A 25,421-nucleotide genomic window follows, 5' to 3' on the forward strand; every position below is an offset into this window, starting at 1 on the left:
GTCTTCCCCAACAATCATAACTTTTAAATCTCATTCGTGCTTGTTATGAAGATATGTTTATGTTAGGATTCTGACTAACTGAAAAGCCTCTGATTGGCCATTGCGTTCACATGCTCAACAACCATGTCTGTGATTGGCTACTAAGCTCAAAGCTGCAAAAAATAAAGTCCCCCTGTGGTGTAAATCCAGCTTTTAATGTAGTTTATGTGTGTATGTGGTGTTATTAATCTGCTTAAACACACACCATGTGTAAGTTCATAAGTGGACAGCATTGCTGAGTATTTTCTGCTTAAAACTGCAGTGAACCAAAGACAGTCTCAAACACACGGTTTGAAATCGCTGGTGTTTCTGACGTCACACACTACCTTGACCAATCAGATCAACGTGTGATCGTCCACCAGTGGATCTCTGAGTGAGTGAGTGAGTGGAGGCGGGGCTCATCTGCATATTCATAAAACGTGCATACTAAATGAGGCAAGGGTGTCGAGTTACATTCAAGATATTTTAAGGCATGAAGGCAAGAGGAATTCTTTTTTCAAGGGAAAAAAAACATTTAAATGTGTAATTCTGGTGTTTAAAGATGAGTTTAAAGGGATACAATTATTGACAGGGGGACTTTAAGTATCTGTGCTTTTGACAACACTAGTAAAGAGCCATGTGAACATCATGCTAAACATCTTAGTTAATTTCCAATAGAGAGGCACTGATAACAGAAGATGTTAGTTGAGTGCCAGTACCTGCTCGACGTGCTTGGCTAACAGCAGGTCCGGGATCAGATACGGCTCGCGCAGCATGTTGTTGAGGACGGGTCTGGATGCGGCTGATGGAGACAGAAACACATGTCCAGATGAGAGGTCAGAGGTCAGCTTGAGCAGGAGTCGATGAAGACTCATCCCAGAACGTCAGAACGCAGGCTCACTATTGGCCAGCATCACACACACATGACCAGCGTCGGCCAATAGTGAGCCTGCGTTCAGAAGCGCTGCGCTGTTACACTACGTGAACTCACTCAGAGGAACACACAGAAGAAGAGCAGGAGTTCAATAAAGTCGTTATTTTGGGGATTCTGAGTATTCTCGTTTGATAAACTTATCAAGCCGCTGTAGTTACTTGGACTATTTTAACATTGTCTTTACTAACTTTCTGGGCCGGCAAGTTTCAATTACAACAGAAGCCTATGGAGGAGTGAGACCGCTCTCAGACTAATATCTTCATTTGTGTTGTGAAGATGAAGGAGAGTCTGACGGGGAACAACATGAGGGAGAGTCGTTACTGACAGAGTTTACATGTCTGGCTGAACTGACCCTTTAAAGCCCTACACCTGCAGTATTAATATGGGCACAGATGCTCGCTGTGGATGAGCTGCGTTGTGAAACATTTACTTCATTCATGCTGCACTAACATTATAAACCAGACCCTGGATTGATTCCCTATTACTCCAACATAAAGTCATGTTCAGATGTAATGGATTGAAGAGAGCATCTAGAGAGTAACACTGAGTGGATCAAACACTAGCCAGTGCATGATGGGAAATATGAGGCCTTGTTCGGCTCAGACGGATGGCGATGTGAAATACATGGCACTTCATAGGGTGATAATCAAGAAGCATTTAATTTAATTCCCTAAAGTCAACTTGCACTTTAATTACAATAAAAGCCATAATTGTGTTTGTCCGTGGCCATTTTCACCATACCGCCAGCAGGACGCCAGTTTACTTCACTATATTACAATTAAAGCCTAATCTAATCATGACAAACTACATATCGTTGGAAAGGTCTAGATATGTTACTACTGTTTTTTGTTACCAATTATGTAGGAACAGCAATTTATGACAAGTAAATCAGTTCTGACCCGTCACAAAAACTCGATGCACACACTTTTAATAATCGAAACTTTGGTTTTCATGCTAAAAGTTAATAAAACATTTTTTATATATATATTCTAGTATTTGTCCATAAAAACGTATAAAATAATATTATCCTCTAAAATAAAATATCTTTTTTATCACCTATTTTAGTAGTTCTGGATCATACATGTGCGATCAAGCATATTCTACCCCTTCTGAGAGGGTATCCTCCACTGATGGAGATATAATAAGCTATAGGAGAGGTCACACATTCTCACAGAAATTTTGATTTTACTTCAGAAAAATTAATTGTTTTTGCAAAAATCGCTAATTATGTTGCATTTTTTTTACATTACCAATCTGTTAAACTCATTTGACAAGTATAAGAAATAAACACAAAAAGGATTCTTTGAGTTGAGTATTGTGCATTTTTCCCTTACTGTTGCTCTGTGAAATTCTGCAGTTGAAGTCCAGTCAGGAACGCTCACGATCGGGAGTTTCTCGTAGATTTCGCACACGGACAGAAAGCGGATTGGTTTAGTGACTTCTATGTGAACAGTGCTTCATACATTTCTACGTTATTAACAATGGATATGAATTGACTGTAAATCCGCTAATGCGACGGCATCAAGCAGGAACTCTTGAATCACACACACGGAAGTGACTTAAACTGCAGTTCATCGACCGGCCACTAGAGACCGGCTGCAGAAGCGAGTCAATCCCACAGACCCACTTGTTAAAAAGCCCAACTTTACAGCAGAAAAAAAAAAAAAACAGTTTTGGTCTATATAGATAGTTTTGCCCTTCATGACGACTGTGAGGGGGGTGAATTTTTTTATAACTCATCCGTTTAAATTATATTAAGCCATAAAGTTCTGCATAATTAAGAACGTGGTCACTTGAGTGACAGGTGGATTGTCGCTGATGTCACTACTAGCCGTTTGTCTGCTGTCTGTTAGCGTCACGTCACCTCAGCTAATCCGCCTCAGCCCATTTTCGGTTATCCAGGAGTGTTGTCCAGTGTTGTCCATCCGGGAGAGTTATACAGCTGCCAATATGGCGACGGCCGGCTCCGCCCACTTTGGGCTTCAAAAACGCTCTTCAAAGACTGCAATGTCACTGACACTACGGCCACCTAAAGAACTGAGCTCTTTAGACTCATCACACACCGCTGTCATCACGTATACATCTGCACACAAACACAATCCTCCCTCACTGACTGCATCTCAGAGGATTTCTCCCGGTGTCGTTACATCAAAACCCAGCTGGAGAAGAACAAACGCTAGCGCTTCTCTTTTCATCCCCCTGTTGAAGGAGAACATAAGAGAGAGCAAAGCCAAGTCAGCAGTCTCTACACCGGCGGCGCCTAGTTTTCAGCTCATTTTTCTCCCAGATTGCTATACCTTCACACGCAGATCCATACGGTGCTCCGGCGCTGCGCTCGGCAATGAAGAGAGCTATATTTCCCCTTGAGTTAGGACACCTCATGACAAATGATAATGGATAATCAATAAAGCGGGAAATATGAGGCCGCAAACTTTATGAAGCCGGGAGACATATTACTCCCCAACAACACTCGTTTCCCTTAACAAAGTCACTACGCCGCTGCGCCTAATAATCTGAGGGAAAATCAAAGAAGCCGCAACCACATCAGCAATATTGGCAACTTATTCCACTTTAATGGCATTTTGATTGATTTTTTCCTCTTAATGGTACTTTTATAGATTTGATGCTGGTCCTGCAAAACAGCAGTGTGTAATAGAGCTCCCCGAAGGCAAACAGAGGCCATTAAAGCCCTTGTCTTACCAGCTCTCGTAATTGGAGGTTGACCACCATCGCATTTCACACATCACACAACACCACCTGCTTCACACAGCCCTCTGTCCATCCGGACGGCCATCTTCTGAGCGATGGGGTTACGAACAATCGTAAAAAGGGGTGACCTTGCGGCTGACATTGTGGGGTTTCAGCCAAGCAATGACCTGATGAAAATGGAGGCCAGAGAGATAATAAATCAGGCCACTTTTAAAATGAGTTTACTCTAACGCTCATTCATCACCGGGGCGTAATGCCATTTGCGGATCCGCAGCGAACAAACGGCGCAGTAAATAACAACAGAGCCCAAGATCTGCGCGGCATCAGCATACATTTATTAAAGGCGCCTACCAACACAACACTGTAAACACACCGAGAATCTAATGTAATTGTCCCGTGTCGACATAAATTCAGACTGAGGCGTCCTTATCAGAGGAGGGGAATATTAAAGAGGAAAGACGGGAGTGGTTCGGGAGCTGTTTACCAAAAACACAGCCACCTTTAACAACCTCTGATGAGATGATGAACGAGGCGGAGAAAGCCACGCAACCTCTCCGGCAAGAGGAGAAACCATTATCAGACTCAGAAGAAACGTGGACGGAAGCTCATCGATCGTCGTAAAAAAATAACGGATGACAAGCGTTATCGCCTCTGACGCTGATGAGCCCCAGAGCTTGTTTATTAATTAAAAATCCTCCTCTTATGGTTATAATCAAGACACCTCCCTCCTCCTCCACGGCGCTAGCAATGCCATCGTACATCAAACTTCATGATGCGACGCTCGCTGATAATGCGCCCCTGCTAAAGCTGATTTTCCATGATGAATCTGGGAGCATATAAATTGGCTAATATCTAAAAACATTTACAGATACTAGAGGAATGGAGTACTTGCGGGCCGTGATGGATGAGGCTGTTAGACGCCAGAGGACAGCTCTGCAAATCTCTGCCGCTGCCTAAAGCCCTCGTTTCATTTTCATATTTACTTCTTTAAACCCATCCTCCTCTCCTCGACACACAGAGAAAGCAGGAGAAGCGTCTCGTCTGTGGTTTTATGAGCAGTGCTGGTCCCAGTAGGGTTAGTGGGGCAGAACTGATCCGCCTCGGTCTGATTGTGTCTGATAGCAGGGCTGAAGCTCGGCCCGTTTCTCAGCTCTGCAACGCCCCGATCCACGCTAGTAATTAGTATACGCTAGTAATTAGTATACTTGTCAAGGCAATGCTTACCTCACCGCCTCCTACAGCTGCTAATGAAGAGCCTGGGTCTCACGACTCGACGATGCACTTTCCTTCACAGTCACACTTTATATTCAGTGTCTTTAACTACTATGTACTAACAATTAGCCATTTGATGCAATGCACTTATTGTGCATATACATGTTTTTACATTGTACTTGTATTTAAAAAAAATACATGCATGTAATTAATTTCTGTAAGCACATCTACAATTACACCGTTGACACCTAAACCCACTATTAAACCTCCACCAAAGCCGTTATATATGGGTACGGTTAGTACAGGTTTGGTCACATATACAGTCAAACCAAATATTATTCAGACACCAGATATCATTTTTTATGTTTTTCCAAGCGTGTGTAGGACACTATATAGTTCACTATAGCTCATTTATGTAAGTGAGGAGAGCAAAATTAAGTTAAATAAAATAATTAAGACTAAATATTATTCCGACACTTTGACCTGATCATGTGTTCTTCAGTGTTTTGTCTTTAATTGCTAATGCTCTTTTTACACACACACTGAACACACTGAAGCATTGCTTGGTCACTGGTTGAGCTAAACTGGTATTATCTAATTGTGTAGTTAAATTTAACAGCTGACAGATATTCAACAATTCATGTGTGAGACAGTCTAACAGAAGGATGGACAAAACCTGTCAAATATCAAGTTCATATTTTATTACCATTTTCTAAACTATAGCGAATAAACCGTGATAATGTGAGAAATGTTGATAGTGTTGTAATAAATTTTGGTTTGACTGTATATGTTTATCCAAGTCAAAAACACCTAATATAAAGAGTGAACAAATAGGTTAATTTAACTGTAAAGGTCTGTAATAACGCTAGTTCCCTAATTGTATTGTAATTTAATACAATTAAATCCCTGTGTGAGATGGAAATTTGTGGTATTTCGTTTAAACAATTGTTTCTTCTTAGTGTTTATTAATTATGTACATTTGAGTTTTATATTGCATGTTATTAATGTTAATTAATGCATTATGACCATGATTGTGTTTTGCATTTGTGTGACACTACGTGTAACTTCTATTTTAGTATTTACCTCAGCTTGTGAAGAAGCTACTTGTGATGAACTTTGATTTTAAAACATGCGTCTCTTTCACCGCCTTATATAGTTGTCATTATAGTTAATGAAATAATGTTTTTTTTATCGTAATTAAAAATAATAATAATTATGCTACTGCACCACAGAATTCACAAATGTATTTTGTACAGTGTAGGGATGAGCATTATGACCCGAGTACTCGGAAACCATGGTTGTGTGACTTTTAAAATATACACATATTCATTTTTCTTGAGTTCTGATTGGTTAGTGCTATCCAAACCGAAAAAGCGAACGAAAAGCGAATCACTTTGATAATATTATTTTTTTGCTGTATATATCTAAATAATAAATTTGGTTGAGTTAAATAACCCATTACTAAAGCGCTTTAGTTTACCGGTGTTCATTCAGTCTTCAGATTCAGCAATGTTCAACATTATTGATTTTGACCGCTAGTTATTCTTAATAATGCATCAATAACCCAGTGTTGTTTTTCAACAGTATGGTTTAATTATGTGCATGTGAAATCCAAAACAGGGCAAACGGTCAATTCATCTAATATCACATTACATGTTGGAGAAATGGAAAAACACAGGCTCGCTTTACAAAAGATGCAGTAAAATCTCCCACTGCTTCTGTCAAGTCTACAGTATGCAAGCATTATTCACTGGATGCTCAGGCACATTAATGAAATTAAAGATAAAGCGAAACTAGGCAGAATTGAACAATCATCTCGTTTAGACATGATAACAGACGTCCAACCCAGAGCCACAAAACACCAAAGAGACTGGAGTAAAATGCACATTTGATGTGCTTTCTAGTGAAGTCGAGCCTTCAGAAGATCCGGCTGCCGTCTGGAGAAGACCAAGCATTACAGATGTTGATATCATATTCGATATGTGCTGAAAATGCCCTGAACGTATTGATTTATTTACATGCGCATCCATCCGGCCTGCACAGCACTGGCACGGTCTGGGAAAACCCCGACACAACACTCACTGGAGAAAAGACTTCAGAAACAATTTCAAACTCTCTATTGATCCCACTGAAGTGAGTGGATATATATTCAGCGTCCCAAAGGCACATTTTCTGTGTCTCTTAAATGCAAACGGGGAAGAAAGGAATGAAAGAAAATAAAAGATGGTGCGCGGAGGCTGAGCGTCTGGTGTATATGAGGCTATTGATCCGAGCAGTGCGCTGGGAACACGGGGAGTGATGGATGCGCTCGCCGACAGCACTGGACAAACCTGTGAGCTAATGGCCACCGAAGACAATTACCCAGGCAGTGCTTCCTCAAAGCAGCACATTACACAATCTGATATTCACACGGGGAGACTCAGGAGTGAAGCGGGGAGACCACGGGCCAGAGGATCACTGATAATCAACATGGGAAAATCTCAGAAAAATATGATACACCGGTGTTTGCCAGATGAAAAGTTTATGCATCATCTTTTTTACTCTTTTAATTCCTTTTACAGGTGAAACTCGAAAATTAGAATATCGTGCATAACTAATATATTATATAGACTCATTACATTCAAAGTGGGATATTTCAAGCCTGTATTTGTTATAATTTTGATGATTATGGCTTACAGCTTATGAAAACCTTTTCACAATATTCTAATTTTGAATTTGGAGTTTTCACAAGCTGCAAGCCATAATCATCAAAATGATAACAAATAAAGGCTTACGTAGTATATCTGCGCAGCGCGTCTGTGTTGCACGTCACCACGTAGGCTCACTTGGCCGACGCTGGTCATGTGTGATGTGTGTGACGTGCAACACAGACGCGCTGCGCAGATATACTACGTAAACACACTCAGGCCGACGGAAAATATAATGAATAGTGGAATAAAGTCGTTAGTTTTGTTTGTTTTTTGCTCACAAAAAGTATTCTCGTCACTTAATAAACATGGTTGAGCCACTGTAGTCACTCTGACTATTTTAACGATGTCTTTAATAACTTTCTGGGTCGACAAGTTTCAATCCCTTAAGAAGCCTATGGAGGAGTGAGACAGCTCTCAGATTTCATCAAAAATATCTTCATTTAGGTTCTGAAGATGAACGAACAACACGAGGGAGAGTAATTACTGACAGAGTTTACATTTTTGGGTGAACTAACCCTTTAACACTACTGTATTGGAGTCATAAATGTACTCAGAGAGTACAAGTTGCTAATATATTTGATACTCAGTAAAACTACAAAGTAGCCAAAAAGATACTTAAGGACAGTAACTAATTACATTTACTCCAATACTTTACACTACTGTCTCACACTATGAAAATTGAACCGAAAAAGCTTCGTCCTTTAATTATATACATATAATTCAATTTCAAAACCCCTCACAGTGTATCATCACACACTGCAAACCTCCAACAAAACATCCCCCACCTCATTGGGCTTTACAACCTTTATTATTCATGTGAATATGTGTCTGATACGGACACTGTTAACAGTAAATCCCGTTATGGAAAACCAGCTTTGTTACAGTGAACTAAACCTACAACCATAAAAAAAAAAAAAAAAAAGTTCATTACTTGCAATAAAATAAACATTAACTAAATTAGAATATAAGAAAACAAACTTCAGCTAGGTGGCAAGGGAATATTTATATTTTTCGTTTAGTTTAACTTTATGTAGTAAAATAACTAAAACTTAAATTAATAAAAACTATATAGACATATTTACAAATAAAAATGATAAAAAAGACAACACGCACAACAAAACTAAATACTTCATATTAAGTTTAAAAAAGTAAAAATGGTGTGTATATATATATATATATATATATATATATATATTAGATGGTATACAGTACCGGTCAAAGGTTTGGACACATTACTATTTTTAATGTTTCTGTAAGAAGTGTCTTATGCTCATCAACCTTAATATATTTGATAAAAAAAATGAAAAAAAGCAGTAAGATTGTGAAATATTATTCCAGTGTAAATCATCTGTTCTCTATGTGAATATATAGTAAAATGTAATTTATTCCTGTGATCAAAGCTGAATTTTCAGTATCATTACTCCAGTCTTCAGTGTCACATGATCCTTCAGAAATCAGAATAATATTATGATTTATTATCAATGTTGAAAACAGTTGTGCTGCTTTATTTACTTTTATAACCCGTGATAATTTTCAGGTTTCATTGATGAATAAAAAGTTTAAAAAGAACAGCATTTATTTTAAATAGAAATATTTTGTAACAATACACACTACAGTTCGAAAGTTTGAGGTCAGTAATTGTTTTCATTTTATTTTATTTTTTTGTGAAAGAAATTAACACTTATTCAGCTTATTAACATGTGTTAAATTTATAAAAAGTGAAAGTAAATATTTATCTTGTTAGAAAAGATTTCTAAAATTAATATCGAAGGCTATGTGTTTAATATGTAGTAATGTTTGACACATTTTGTGTCGTGGATCCTTGCCCTTAAAATCCCACTGTTTTAAAGTATATTTAAATAAAATCATTATTTAATAGTTCACAATATTACAGGTTTTTTTTCTGTATTTTTATAAAATAAATGCAGGCTTGATGAGCAGAAGACATTTCTTTCAAAAACATATAAAAGTACATATACACACACCATCTAATATACGTCTAATATAAGTCTATGTGTATATATATTTATATATGATAAATATGTAAACAGTATTTCCAGCAAATCATTAAAATGCCTATATCAATGTCTATTTAAAAGTGCGTTCAAAACTTTATATGATTATATGAGGTGTCTATGTAACTACTATGGGGGGGGGGGGGGGTTAAGGTGTAGGAGTAGAGTCAATTATAGATCTACTTATAGATATTATTTACATGCAGATATGTTTTTTATTTAAATACAAATATAGTGTAAAAACATGTATGTACACAATAAGTGCACTGAACCAGATGATTAAACGTTTAAACACAGTAATTATAGACACTTAATATAAAGTGGGGCCAAAAGCTCTTTATACTTCAGAGGGACTGAAATATTAGCGTATGTTTTTCTTGAGTGTGTGTTCATGCCTGAGATCTTCATGCGGCGTTATCACAGTAATGTGCCAGTATTGGCCGAAGCGTCTCTGGCGGTCAGTGAGGTCTTCTGGAGCTGGTGTTGATGTATAATCAGAGGAGTGTTGTGTGTGGGAGGTCTTCTGCTTCTACACACACACACACACACACCGCAGGAGCGTTTGGACAAGAGCTGGATAACAGCATCCAGAGTAATCACACACTTCACACTGACATACGACTGCATGCACTGGAGTCTCTCTCTCGATTAAACCCACCGCACGTGCCTCTGACGCACTGAGATTCTGTGTGTGTGTGTGTGTGTGTGTGTGTGTGTGTGTGTGTGTGTGTGTGTGTGTGTGTGTGTGTGTGTGTGTGTGTGTGTGTGTGTGTGTGTGTGTGTGTGTGTGGAGAGGAAGATGGCGGACGCTGTGTATAAACCAAGCGTCTCCAACTTCTGCTCAAATACTGGTGCTAAAACACACACACACACACACACACACACACACACACACACACACACACACACACACACACACGTCAGCAAATGCATCTTTATGCCGTTGATGACTGATGTCACTTGAAGCATTTAGAGACAAAACAGTCCAGATTTTATGACCAGCCATGAAAAATAAATTGTTCACACAAAAATAATCATCACATAGTGATATTGGCTAAAACATCGATATTGTTCTCCACAAATACACCGATACTGCACATCAGTTAATGATCTGTTCTCACCCATACTGCTCAAAATGTCTATTGGTGCCAATTAGGGGTGTGCAAAGCAGCCGCTATTTGTATCTGTATTTGTATTTGTATTCGAGTAAAATTAAAAATAGGTGTAAAAATCGTAATCATAAAAAAAAAATTTGCGTTACACTTCTAATTTACGTTATGTGTAAGTATTCTTTAATTATATCCATTATAATAATTATGGATATGCAATATTGGTTGATGTTTTTCCATAAATCCAGCAATGAAACAAGGAATGTCATTGAAAAGAAAATAACATAACAGCCATTACCTCATCATGGTTAAACAACTAATAAAATACCATTGTGAACATTATGAAGCCTACAGCCTACACCTTGCTGTCTGCAAAAGACAGAGTAACTAATTACTGAGTAACTAACTAACACTAATGCATCTAAACATATATTATCTTCTGCAGGTTTCCCATGAATTACCTAGAGTCTATAGTCTAATCTGTGCCGCTATAGTTTCATAATGAATCAGAAATATTTCACAACTTCTCATAATAACAGAGAAGGTCTCTGATGTTCTTGCACCAAGTATCTGTCAAACTTTCCAACAATCAAAAGTGCGCTATGGCTTTGTGTCCTTAGCACATCCCGGAAGACTGAGATGTAGAAGAGTGTATAGTTGTTGTGGGAAGATGACTAGAGCATTCACTAGATTTGAAATGAGACACATTTGTAAAAAGTAGTTTTCCCGTCAGAATAAAAGCTAAAGGTTTTTTATCTCTTGCAAGTGTAGAAATTATAAGAAAAAATGTCCCCACTGTAGCATAAATTATTATTATTATTATTGGCTAATGGCCAATATTACCATCATACCTTGTCAAAAATAATAAATAAATAAAACTAAAATAAAGTTAGCATGCTACATATGGATTATCATCACAGCACTCATTGCTGCTGTACACTAGAGTCTCCTGTTTGAAGACCGCGGGATCTGATGACATGATGAAATTAATGCAATGCAAGTGGCTTTGGATTCTTGAGTGCTGTATTTAAGCATAAATGTATATATTAGAGCTTTAAAGTGATTTGGGCATTTTGGCAAAACAAATACAAGAAATAATTCAGAAAATGGCAAAACTTTCCATGCACGGTTCCTGCACTTCTTTCCTGCATGTTCTCAGATCAGCTCATAACATGGAGACACCTGATCAGCTACAGATATACACTCGCGGGTCTCTCCGGGATACACCAGAGATGTGTTAGGGAATAGAGGCTGTACTCACGCACTGAAGGCTCACACTCCTGCAGGAAACACTCCAGGATCACACGGGCCAGGAGAGCCGGGGACAGGTCCACCTGAGCGACACACAGAACTCATGAACACGGCGGGAGAACTGACCTGAGGCCCACATCAGTCCAACGACCCGCTGACCCCGCCTCAGAGGACTCGCCTTCTCCACCACAGCCACAACATCAACATTACAGTGATGATTGCATTCATTGTGCTTAAAATAATAATAATAATAATTTAGGTCCCATAAAAATAAAATAAAAGTCAATTTTATCAAGTCCCCTCGAGGGCAAATAAAACTGTCATATAATATCACATCACGTGATTTATTTGAAAATCAAAAAATATATAATTTTTCATACTTTTTATGCAGTGAAATTCTATAGTCATTAACAAACATGCATTTAAGCAATACCTAGGTTTGCAGAATTACTAATATTACTGTATGTATTAATACATACATACAGTAATACTGCATTTCTTATTAGTAATAGTGTGAGTTCTTTCTTTTGCATTTTTTTATTAACTTTTTCCTTATTGTATATTATATTTGTTGTTTTTTTTTGCTCAAATTAGAAATGGGCTAAACTGGATGTGTGGTCTTTTGAAAAATTCAGTATCCGTTACACACTGGTGTCCAATGACCCCCTGACCCCGCCTCAGAGCACTCGAAACACTACCACTACTGACGCTCCCGTAATACAGGGGGGTTTTTTTAAAGTCAATTTTCTCAAGTCTCTCTTATGACGACAGAAGTAAATAATATTATTTATTTTATTTTTAAATGTGTTATCTGTTGAAAAAAAATATATATATATATTTTTTTTTTACAGATTTGTTTTTAATTACCCTTTTCCAGTTTGTATATTATATTAGTTTTTTGCTTCAATGTCATTTATGAAATCACTATTCAACATGTTACACAAAATAATCTTTTGTATGCTAAATAATTTGTGGGACGCGTTTAAAACAATCCCCCCCCCCCCCCAATTTATAGACACATTATTGTCGACTGCATTCATAAAGCAATTAATCATTAATCCCAATTCTTACTGCAATAAATTATCAAACAAACATATTTGTTTTCAAATACAAAAATTTTAAGAACCACAAATGTATTCCCATGTGTATTCCCATTTTATAAAAGTTAATTTTTATGTTCAGTTTTTAAGCAGAAATTGCATTTTACTCTACATGGTCAAATAAAACCACTCATTTGAGTTTATGAGTTTAATCACCTACTTTCAGTAACCAAAAAATCACTTGTTTTAACAGTTTAAAGCCCCATTCTGTCACTCTTCATGGAAACCGCTGACGTAACGGCAGAGAGATGGATTGGGGAAGCGTTTCTCTCGGATCATCAAATCAAGAGTTTTATATGCATTTATATATAACACAATTACACAAAACATTCCTAATAATGGTTATGACATCAGTCATAACTAACTGTTTCCATCCACCTATTTCAAAGTGCATTTTTGGATATCGTATGAAAAAATGATGGATGAAAACGCCAAAATGCGCATAAATTCGAAAAATGTGCAAAAAAAAAAAAAACATATGCGCTCAATTGAGCCGAATTAAATACATTTAATATAAAACATTTATCTGACAATAAATTCCTCGATGCGCATCAAAAAAGACATGTGACTTTGCGATGGGACGGCATAACTGGACTAACCGGCCAAAAGTCATGTATTATATGTGAAATTATTATATACAGTGGCTTCTACTGCAGCAACCTCCATTCTTCTGAGGGATATTCACCACTAGTTTATGAGGAGGGATGATTTGCTCTCTGGATGGAAACGCGACAAATGTTGTGTGTGATATTTGATGCAAATGCTTTATACGCAGTTAAATTCACAACTTTGGATGGAAACATAGCAACTGTAGTTAGTTTATAGCATGCATGTGACGGGTCAACCGATTCTTAAAGTCCCCCTGTGATGAAAATCCAGCTTTTAATGTTGTTTATGTGTGTATGTGGTGTTATTAATCTGCTTTAACACACACCATGTGTAAGTTCATAAGTCGACAGCATTGCTGAGTATTTTCTGCTTAAAACTGCAGTGAACCAAAGACAGTCTCAAAAACACGGTTTGAAATCGCTGGTGTTTCTGACGTCACACACTACCTTGACCAATCAGATCAACGTGTGATCGTCCACCAGTGGATCTCTGAGTGAGTGAGTGAGTGAGTGAGGCGGGGCTCATTTGCATATTCATTAAACTGTGTAACCAATCAGATCAACGTGTGATCATCAACCAGTGGATCTCTAAGTGAGTGAGTGAGTGAGTGGAGGCGGGGCTCATTTGCATATTCATAGAACCGTGCATACTAAATGAGGCAAGGGTGTCGAGTTACATTCAAGATATTTTAAGGCATGAAGACTTTCTCAAGGAAAAACATTTAAATATGTAATTTTGGTGAGTTTTACGGGATACAATTATTGACTACAGTACTGAGAGAGTTAATAGATATAAGTACGGGGCTTTACTGTTGATGTAGGTTAAACCGTCTCGACTGTTTATGACTATGTATGAGTGAGAGATACTTTACAATCATACAGACTGAAAAGCAGAGAAACTTGAGGGAAAGAAAGCCTCTGCAAAACCAAGATGAGAATCTGGCTACGGTACAGCGAGGCCTGGAAGCGTGTGTAGAGGAGGTGAACATGCGAGAGCAGCACAGCTACGGCTCGACTATATCACACTAATCTAACAGCTCACTGCGATAACAGCCGCTGGACACATCACATACACAAATGCTTGTGTCACAAAGGGAATGAACAGATTTGCACACCTGTTTAATTATCCAATGTGCGTCTGATCACTTTGAATAGTTACACTCTTCAACACTTAGCCAAAGATGCATTACTTCCTGTTATCAATGTAAAGCTGCTTTGAGACTCTCTGTAATGTATGAAGCGCTGTAGAAATAAAGCCGACTCGACTGCACTCGCAACCTGATTACGTAATGTGTGGCGCATCACAGCTCGTGCTAGACCAGCATTTGTGGTTATAAAGTATATAAATGTTTATTTAGTTATAAAATGGCGGCTGGTTTGTCTAGATGAGACTCTTATTCCTCGGCTGGATCGTGAGAGACTTTGAAGCTGAAACTCACATCTGGACCTTCGACCCGCTGGACCATTGAAGTCACTATATGGAGAACATCTGGAGTGTGTTCCTCACAAACCTGCATTTCTGTTCCACTGAAGAAAGAAAGACATGAACATCTTGGATGACGTGGAGGAGGAGAGTAAACTATCAGGAAGTGTTAATTCTGAAGTGAACTCCTGCTTTAAAGCTGCAGAAACCACATTAATCGATCTCAAGGTTTACTGCTTTACACGATTCTGAGAGTAAAATCTCAGAAATTTCAGTAATAATCAATCTCAGAAATATCTTTATTCTTCGCAGAGATCACATTTAGTCTGTCTGACTCTGAACACAACACACTGATGGACTCGCATCAGGACGTAAGAGACAGAATTCATCATCAGCCTCACGTTTCATACGTACATGAGGACACACACACACACACACACACACTGAATAATGGAATTTGCGTGAGGTTTCCCGGCTTCATTCAGGTGCTCGTCCTCATCGTTTTCAAATTAATCATGAGTGGATCTCTCATCAGAGACGCGTGAGTAACATTTACGAAGATCTGATCACATTCATCATCCTTTAATCACGCTGGGACAGACACTGGGATCAGCCTGCGGGACTGTGTGTGTGTGTGTGTGTGTGTGTGTGTGTGTGTGTGTGTGTGTGTGTGTGTGTGTGTGTGTGTGTGTGTGTGTGTGTGTGTGTGGTCAGGCACTCACATGCACAGTAATAATTCTCATCAGTTGTTATAGTCTAGCTCATCTGGCGATATATATTGACCCATAAAGCACTACGACTATAGCAATTAGCAGAGAGCGCAGAGTAAATGTGAAGTAGTGCATTAAACTGAGTCATGTGACACTCTGAGGAACACCGTTCAAATCCTTCAGCAACAGGTTCACGATCACTCTGAGCTCAGTCAAGGGCCGGACGGTGTCAGAGACGATGAATCATTTAAACTCCAGCACATTCAAGAGTCTGACCTCCAGCGATGCCGGACACGACACAAAACTCATGATTTCGATTCACAAGGACGCGATTCAATGTGATTTTGATTTGTACAGTAAATGTCAACTTGTCTTTTTCTCTGAACTAATGCTATATAGAGGAACCCCGTTTTACTGTAATATTACATTATAAAATTAACAACTGAATTGCAAACTAACACTTAAAAAATTGTATAATAATAATTACTTATACTAGTTATATAATTACTTATTACTTATCTAGCTGATTATTGAGTTTATGGTCATTTAATGTGTTTTCTGACGTAAATGTGACTGTTCTCAAGCTTTCTGCAAAGTCAAAGTGCGGTTATAACTGAAGCGGTCTCCGCTGCACAGTGGATCTCTCATCTCTCGTGTCCGAGAGGATCAGCAGAACTGAACCAGCTCCTGCGCTTCCATCGGTGAGTGGATTCTGGCTGAATTAAACAGCTCTGATTGGCCAGTGCGACAATAGAGCATCACAGTCCCGCCCACAGCCCGAGAGAGCTTTGGTGCCGGAAGTAAATTTCCCATTCATTTCTCCCATTGACTTTTGGAAAAATCCGTATCTAAAGAGTTTTAGAGCATGTCTGAGGATAACCAGCTATGGCTGAACTCATAAGCATACAACATATCATTTTGAGTGAAAAAACGAAGAGAAAATCCAAAAAAAGGCAAAGGTACAAGACTGTGTACATATTTTCATTTCCAAGCGAAGGAACTACTCATCCCATAACCCACCGCGCCTCACTGAAGTCGACTGAAGCCAACCGCGAAAGAGCCTTTTGAGTGAATTTTATACAGTAAATGTGTAGTTAATAGCAGTTCTTTCAGTAATAATCGTGTAAATAAAAATAATAACATATTGTGTGTGTGTGAAAGCGGTTAACGATAGCGTTAGCAACATGGTGCAGCTCAGTCATCAACACACGTGTGTTCAGTCAGTGTGTAACGTTAGTTTGTGTGTTTATTTCAGAGCCCTTTATGACACAGGACACTCTGCTGACAGGACAGGTTGAGGTCCATGCTCATTTTCATGATGTTATAGTTCATCCTTAATTGTAATAACATTTAATGTATTTTCTTAATATCCACAACGAGTGAAAATTAAAAAGTGATGGTCAGCAAACCAGAAAGTGCACAGCGCCACCGGTCTGATGCATGGACCGCTGCATGGTCTGCTCTTGGACCGTCATATTCAGTTTATTAACTTGCCATGAATTATTACACAAATGTTCAGTAAATGCGAGGTATGCCTAGGCTTAATATTGTTTTGACAGTGGCATCATAAAATGCTTGATATGACTCATACCATATGAAGGCTACAGTAGCCTATCTAAAGTGAACGATAAGTAAGGGATAATGTAAAGCGAGGCGGTTGTAAGGCTGATTATGAGCCCGAAGCGAAGCCTGAAGGGAGTTGTATTCGCTATAACAACCAACTCGCTATACATTATCCCGCTTAGTACATGGCTATCTACCAAATAAATAAATAATTTGACACAAAATATTAATGTAAAAAGGAATGTATTGATTTAAAAACTATTTATATGCCTCCCGCTAAAGAAACAGTCCGTTCAGTCTCTACTGTTAGAATCCTGCTTCCATGGCAACGCTCTGTTTTTTCACGGACTTTCGCGGGGTTTACACGACATCCACCAATCAGATGCATCACTGTGGGATTGTTTAGGATTGTGGGTAATGAAGTACTTATCCAAGACATCGTGAATAAAACTAAAGGCATTTATCTCAAATCAAGGTTAGTGCCCCATGAACTTTTGGCGTTTATATGAGCATATACAATCGCTTAGTACAGCCGTTGCTGGTTTTAAGTCTACCATGTATGGTTACGCTTTTATGGCTTATACCCCAAATGTCTATGGAGAAACTGTATTGAATTTTTACTTCCGGCACCGGCTGTGGGCGGGACTGTGATGCTCTATAGATCAACAGATACGTCTGTGATTGGCTACATTTCTCACCGCTGCAAAGACACGCTGTACATGGAAACATCTGACGTTCTCCAGGGTTTTCTTGCTTAGCATTTGATCTGGAGATTTTTGAAACCCATTTATCCCCAAAAAATTACCAAAAATTAATTCTGATCAAACATTAATTAGCATACCCCTGGTTGAAGACCCTTGCAGTAGAACTTGTTTCTCAAACTGATAATAATTTAATAATAGTTTATTAAAACATTTACTCCATGTTTTTTTTTATTATTAGAACAGTAAACCTCTGTTATTAATCACTTTCTTTGCCACAAAAAAAAGGAATTGTTCAGTTTAACGCTTGAATGTAACTCGACACCCTTGCCTCATTTAGTATGCGTGGTCCTATGAATATGCAAATCAGCCCCGCCTCCACTCACTCACTCACTCAGAGATCCACTGGTGGACGATCACACGTTGATCTGATTGGTCAAGGTAGTGTGTGACGTCAGAAACACCAGCGATTTCAAACCGTGTTTTTGAGACTGTCTTTGGTTCACTGCAGTTTTAAGCAGAAAATACTCAGCAATGCTGTCCACTTATGAACTTACACATGGTGTGTGTTAAAGCAGATTAAAAACACCACATACACACATAAACTACATTAAAAGCTGGATTTTCACCACTTTAAATGATAAATTCAATTTAGATTGCCACCATTTTTGATGATACATTCCTATTACATTATAATACACAGACTCAAGGAATATTTAAATGGTAAAAAAAAAACCTGAATTTTAGTAAAAACGAAAGGGATTTCCTAGGCTCATACAGTAGTGACTGGAAGCCGTATCATAATTCCCCAAGAGATCTGTGTGAATCACACGGTTAAACACAGCGAGTGTGTGAGCGGGTCACCGGTCAGTGTTAACAGTAACATCCTCCACATCGCGTCTCTGGCCCTGAGCTCACGCCGCGAGCGCTTAGCGAAGGCTTGAAATAAGAGATGTAAACAGCTCACCTACAGAGATATTAACCACTGACCCTGTGTCAGTAACACAGACGCATTTATGAACGTCACTTATGATAATAACACTCAACTACTTTTCCATGAAGGATAATTGCACGAAATCATTGGTTAATAGGCAGAACCATTAGTCCAATTTGTATAAGTACTAACAGACTGGGACAACTCCAAATGAATCTTTCGGGTTAATTATGTTTGTGCACACAAGTCATTACCTGGTTGGCGAGCTCCAGCAGAACCGGGTCTGTGGGACGAGTCTGGGCTTCGCTACGGTATCTTCATTACCACACACACACAACAACAACGGGGAAGAAAGTCAACAAATGAGGAGAGAAGACAACAAGCGCAGGCCAGCCAGAACATGCCGGAGTCCCGATGGGTCCCAGACGTTCATTAGCCCAAACCACAGCGCACCACACACCAGCCGCTCCTAACCACAGCCAACCAGCGCTACTCCTGCAGGGCTCCGGCACACGGCACGTCACTGTGTGTCAGAGAACAACAGTCAGGAGTGTGTTTCCCGTACAGCGCCGTTACTCGTATGAGGAAATAGACTATAGTCACGACTGTTTCCCGAAAACATGTTGTTGCAAATTGGTCGTTCACCCGCGTTGGTTAATGACGTCACGCTGGTTATGGAGTGATAACTACTGTTAATGAATCCGTTTGAGATTTAATTAAAGAGACACTGTGTAGTTTAAGTATTATATTAACTAAAATCAATGTCTTTATTCATAAATATGTCCTCAATGGTGTACAATTACCTCTCCCAATGATCCGACTTATCCTCGTACGCGAAGAATTTCTTATCTTAATATTTACATGGGACGGGTGAGTCCACGCAGGCTTCCCTGTCGTTCCTCCATCTTGAAAAACTATAATAGCGGAGAGGGACAAAAAGCACCAGGCTAGCTCAGCGCGCGTTCGTCCAGAGCCGGCGTAAATTGAATTTAAACGGAAACGTGACCGGCGAATTAAAAACCGAGGGTAAATATCGGGATAGCTTTACCCAGGTGGAGAGAGCTAATGAAGGAGAAAGACTCTGAAAGGCACTTCCAGCTTTCTTCTCGACGGGTAAGTCAATGTTTCGGTCTAAATTACAAGCTTTTTTTAATTGCTTGGTTGTGTAGTTCATTATATAGGCAGCACAACAGCTGAACATGTAACGTGTAGTTAAACTCGACGACTCGCGCTAGAGAGCACTATTGGTTTGAATGCAAAATACAATTTCACCGCTAGATGGGGGAACTCCTACACACTGTCCCTTTAACGCACATGCTATCTGAGGAATATTCCTGTTATTTTGCTTTATTTCCAGATTCACTCATAGACTCGTTCTTACACTAGAGCTTGATCACACACACACACACTCTTCAGAAACTACACTTTACATCTCTAGACAAACTAAAGATGTAAATGACATTAGTGTGTGTTGTGAATAAAGACACAGATTGCACTGAATGTCAGCTTTGCTTATTCTGCTCAAGATCAGGATTTATTGAGTCACATGTCATGAACACTAGAGACTCTTCTAACCACAGGAGATCTGTCGCACACACACACACACACACACACACACACACCTCTGCGATGCTTATCGCCAGTGTTCGTCAGAACTATAGGGAAACACGACTCGCTGAACTGATGATAACGACAGAACTAGCGATTACAGTCGGTAGCGATGCTTCGGGAACACAGTCCTGATCAGCTGCAGTATCTACTCTCCTCACAGACCTTCCGATACTCAAGCTGGTGTTGCACACACACATACACCGCTCACACTCACATACACTACTATTCAGCTAAACATTTATAGCATTTATTGCTAATGTTTTGATTTTAAGCATTGAAATTAACATCAACTTAGATTAGTAAATATGGTAACACTATTACAATAAGGTTCATTAGTTAACATTAGTTATCTACCTTAACATGAAGTATGAACAATACTTCTACATAATTGTATTAATCTTAGTTAATATTAATTTCAACATTTACTAATACGTTATTAAAATCAAAGGTTGTATTAGTTAACATTAGTTAATGCTTGAACTAACATGAACACACAATGAACAGCTGGATTTTTATTACTGTAACGAACATTAATAAAGATGAATAACTACTGTAACTAATGTATTGCTCATGGTTAGATCATGTTAGTTAATAGATTAATGTAAACTAATGAACCTTATTGTACAGTGTTACCAATGTTATTCAATAAGGAAATGTAGACTATTTATTTACTTCTAAATCTAAATGAATGAGCAGATAATGAAGGACGATCATCATCATCATCATCACATGATGCACTGGTGTTCAAAGCTTCCCATGATGCAGAGGAGTTTGCATCCGCAGACGTGCTCTTGTCATGTGTCAGTGTTTTCATCATCATCACTGTTACAGTGTTGAGAAATACTCATGATACACAGGAATAATGCAAAGGATTTTTAATGCTCTCTTATTAATGTATTTGATCAGAGATGCTATCGGCACTGAGAGCAACAACATGCTTCGTCGGCGCTGCCAACTGGTTCATTGAGTAATCCCCAACATCAGTGGTGTATTGTGTGTATAAGTGTAATAAGCAGTATCTGTATGTTATATAGAGCACACCAGTGACGTGTGCGGGTCCTTACCTCTGATAGTATCCGCTGACCACGTCAGGAGCGTGATGTCTCGCGAAGCTGCGCTTCATCCGCTTCTGAAACACACAGCACTTTAGTTAGTGTGTAATGTTAATGGAGATATTTGCTTTTAAAGAAATAGTTTTTTAAGCACTACAACAAACGGCTGGTAGGAACTACACAAGCTTCCTCCCGGATTAGTGACATCACCAACCCTAGAATTTACATAAACCCCGCCCCCTGACCACGATTTATAGATTATCATGACAGAATATGCTAATCAATGACTAGAAGAACTACACATAATCTACATAAATTCATCAACTAATGTTCAGAAATGTCCTGTTCTTCTACATGTTGTCACTTCTTCTCGAGCCTCTCCATCTTTCTGACTCCGGTTTAACATAAAAAGCTAAAAGTTTTCGAAATTTTCAGTGTGTGTGTGTGTGTGTGTGAAGGAACTTTACAAGACTAAACATTAAAACTCGTACTGTGATTTCCAGCTAATTTAGCTACACTGCATTACTGTAACACAGAATGAGCGTCTGGCACCAGATGTGTGTGTTTAACACCGTCGTGTGTGTGTGTAGAAGTGTTCACTACCCTGTGCTCTCAGCCTCACTCATTTCCTGTTCTTCTAAACTACAACCTCTCGCTCTCCTCCGTAATGCGATTCAGCGGCGTCTCAACCCGAGGACGCTTAAAAACAACTTATTTAAAACCTACAGGAGTGATTCTGCTGAGACACGGGGAGTGAGTGACAGCTGTCAGCCGGATGATGAATGACTCTATTCTGAGCCGCCGTAACAGTGGCCATCGATCATCATCGCTGTCAGACGCGGAAAACGCCCGCGACAGCGCGAGTCAGCAAACATTTAGCACACGGACCCGCGCCACACGGGGAAATTATTATTGTCAGAATAATAATGGTTTAGCATAATTTATTACAGGTCCGGCAAATAAGCAGCGGCTCGATGTTATTAGACAGATGGAGAGGCCGGGTTGGCAGAGGTCCACTGTGTGTGTGTGTGTGTGTGTGTGTGTGTGTGTGTGTGTGGGTCGGGGGGGAATCCTCCAAACCAATCAGAGAGTTGGCAGTTCAATTACACAGAAATAAGGGGACATTCATCATTCAATTAGGCAGCTGTCAGGCCACACAAAGCAGGAAAACTTCTAACCTGGTACTCCTGGGAGAAGATGCTCAGAAGAGTGGACGGGGGAAGACTGGAACAAATAAAAGAAGGACAAAGTTAATTACCAGAGTGCATTGCACACAGACAAAGAGAGAGAGCGAGCGCGCGAGTGCTGTAAAGCCTGTAATCTGCAGGAACACGGCAGCAAGCGTGGCGGAGCGGTTCCAGACGAGCGCTCGGCTACGGGGGTCTGGGGGAGACGAGAGGAATATAAGTGTCCTCGCGTATGATTGGCTGTTGTGTCAGGTGAACACAACACACCTTTAGACCCCGTGCATTCACTCCATCACGGGAACAAAAGCACGCGCTGGATGAGAGAGAAAGGCTGTGTACTTCGGGTGCAGTTCTGGGATATAAAGGAGACTAAAGGGTTCACACACGATTCTTCACCTTCATTCCTTCAGTTCATATCTCTCTCTTTCTCTACCGGTGTCCGTGACCCAGAAGCAGTCTTCGTCCAGTAGCCACACCTTCATTTTGCAATTTCTATTATGTCACGATTCAATATTGATCTCGACACTGAACTCATGATGCCATATTACTGCGATACTCCAAGATATATGATTTAAAGATTAGAGAAAAGTATTAAAATGCTAAATGTGATGCAACAGTGTGTGTGTAAATGAGCAGTTGGACTTGGTGCTGAAACCCAATGAACAGGACAATAGAGACACCAGAATAACAATATTCATGATTCTGAAGCTGGAAATACTGAATTATTGTAGATGAATATGCTTGATCTCTGTCACTGACTAGATATATTTATAATAATGTCGACACTTTTCACTGGTGACATCAGACATCTGGCATTATCAGGACACACACATATTCCCTCATTGCATTATTATACATTATATTCAACATTATACACAGTAGTTTAATGCAGAACTACAACTCTGAAAACTTGAGTTTTTTTTACACAGAAATGTAAATTTTGGGTTAACTATATAAAATACAGATTGTCTCTATGATACATATCGATGCATTTTTATATTGTGATATATTGTGACACCGCTAGTACTACACACTTCTGATGGATTGCATTTGTGAGTTTGTCAAATGTGCTCGGGAAAAAAAGGACGCTCAGGATATCGACTTGCCTATTAATTATGCACACATATTCCTCTCTCCCAATCACATCAAATCAAGAGACTAAAGCCACAAATCAGTTTAATGAGATATATTTGAGATAGTTATAATTATTTAATGCAGATCAGAAGCCTTATCGAGAGCATCAACACAGGTTTCCAACTCTGGAGCGCTCATTAATTGAGAAAAGCTAACAAAACTAAAGACAAAGTTCAAATTATGAAATATTCCCAATGACTCAAACACAGTCATAAGATCAAACTTAATAAACTGACATGCCATAATCTTGTTTTCTGCATGCTGGTTTCACCGTATGGCTTTGATTTGGCAGGTAGTTTTTCAAATATTAAGCAAATTTGTTTTTTTTTTAAAAGTCTAAGAAATATTTGAAAATCCCTGACGCATTTAAATCATTGTATTTATGAATATGCATTTTTAATGGGCAAAAAAAAAAATGCATTTTTAATGGGCAAAAAAAAGAGCACCACATTGTTGAGTCATTTCTAATTTTACACAACTTTGCTTTATTCACATTGGTCCCAATTTATATTAAGTGGCTTTATGTACTTACATTAAAATTAATAATTTGATACATTGGACTTATTGTGTACATACATGTTTTTACATTGAACTTATATTTTGCAAATACCTGCATGTAATTACAGCTTTAATTAAGTTACATTTGTAATGAGACTGTTGACTTCGCTTACACCTCACCTGTCCCTAACCTTACTCGCATCACACCGCACAGCAGACACAGCGCTTTACAACACAACATCAACACAATAACTACACCGTACCTGCACACAGTACTGAAAGCCACTTACTATAAAGTGGGCCCTTTACATTTTTCTAAATCATAAAAGCGCGTTTATTTGCATGATTAAAGGGTCAGTTCACCCAAATGTAAACTGTGTCAGTAATTACTCTCCCTCATCTTGTTCAACACCGTCAGACTTTCCTTCATCTTCGGAAACACAAATGAAGATATGTTTGATAAAATCTGAGAGCTATTCTATTTTAACTATTCATATAAGCTATAATAATTTTCTTCTGTGTGGGCCTCTGAGTGACGCAGGCTCACTATTGGCCAGCATCACACACATGACCAGCGTCGGCCAATAGTTAGCCTGCGTTCAGAAGCGCTGCGCTGTTACACTACGTGAACTCACTCAGAGGAACACACAGAATTATTTTAAACATTGTCTTTACTAACTTTCTGGGCCGGCAAGATTCAATTACAACAGAAGCCTCTGGAGGAGTGAGACAGCGCTCAGATTTAATCACTAATATCTTCATTTGTGAAAGTCTGACGGGGAACAACATGAGGGAGAGTCATCACTGACAGAGTTTATATGTCTGGCTGAACTAACCCTTTAAGCGTGCATATGAATGGCAAGTATGGCTATGTCCATGCAGTGGTTGAGTCTCATGGGCAGCTGGCGTGGGGCTGTGGGGGATGATGGGATATCGGGGAACATTCCCACTGATGGGCTTTG

The 25,421-nt window shown here is 39.1% G+C and overlaps 1 protein-coding gene across 1 annotated transcript in view; it reads right to left on the reverse strand.

The window, feature by feature from the left end:
- cdin1 (CDAN1 interacting nuclease 1) overlaps positions 1-25,421 on the reverse strand; it is a 126,661-nt gene that overhangs the window by 65,668 nt on the left and 35,572 nt on the right. The window contains exons 3-7 of the mRNA XM_079632791.1: positions 22,819-22,864; positions 21,653-21,717; positions 19,232-19,292; positions 11,949-12,021; positions 738-820 (exon numbers count right to left, since the gene is read on the reverse strand). Coding sequence (XP_079488917.1) covers positions 738-820; positions 11,949-12,021; positions 19,232-19,292; positions 21,653-21,717; positions 22,819-22,864 — 328 coding nt within the window. The remainder of the gene's footprint in view (positions 1-737; positions 821-11,948; positions 12,022-19,231; positions 19,293-21,652; positions 21,718-22,818; positions 22,865-25,421) is intronic.

Source organism: Phoxinus phoxinus (genome assembly GCF_949152265.1).
Source record: "Phoxinus phoxinus genome assembly, chromosome: 13".
In the NCBI taxonomy this organism is placed as follows: Eukaryota; Metazoa; Chordata; class Actinopteri; order Cypriniformes; family Leuciscidae; genus Phoxinus; species Phoxinus phoxinus.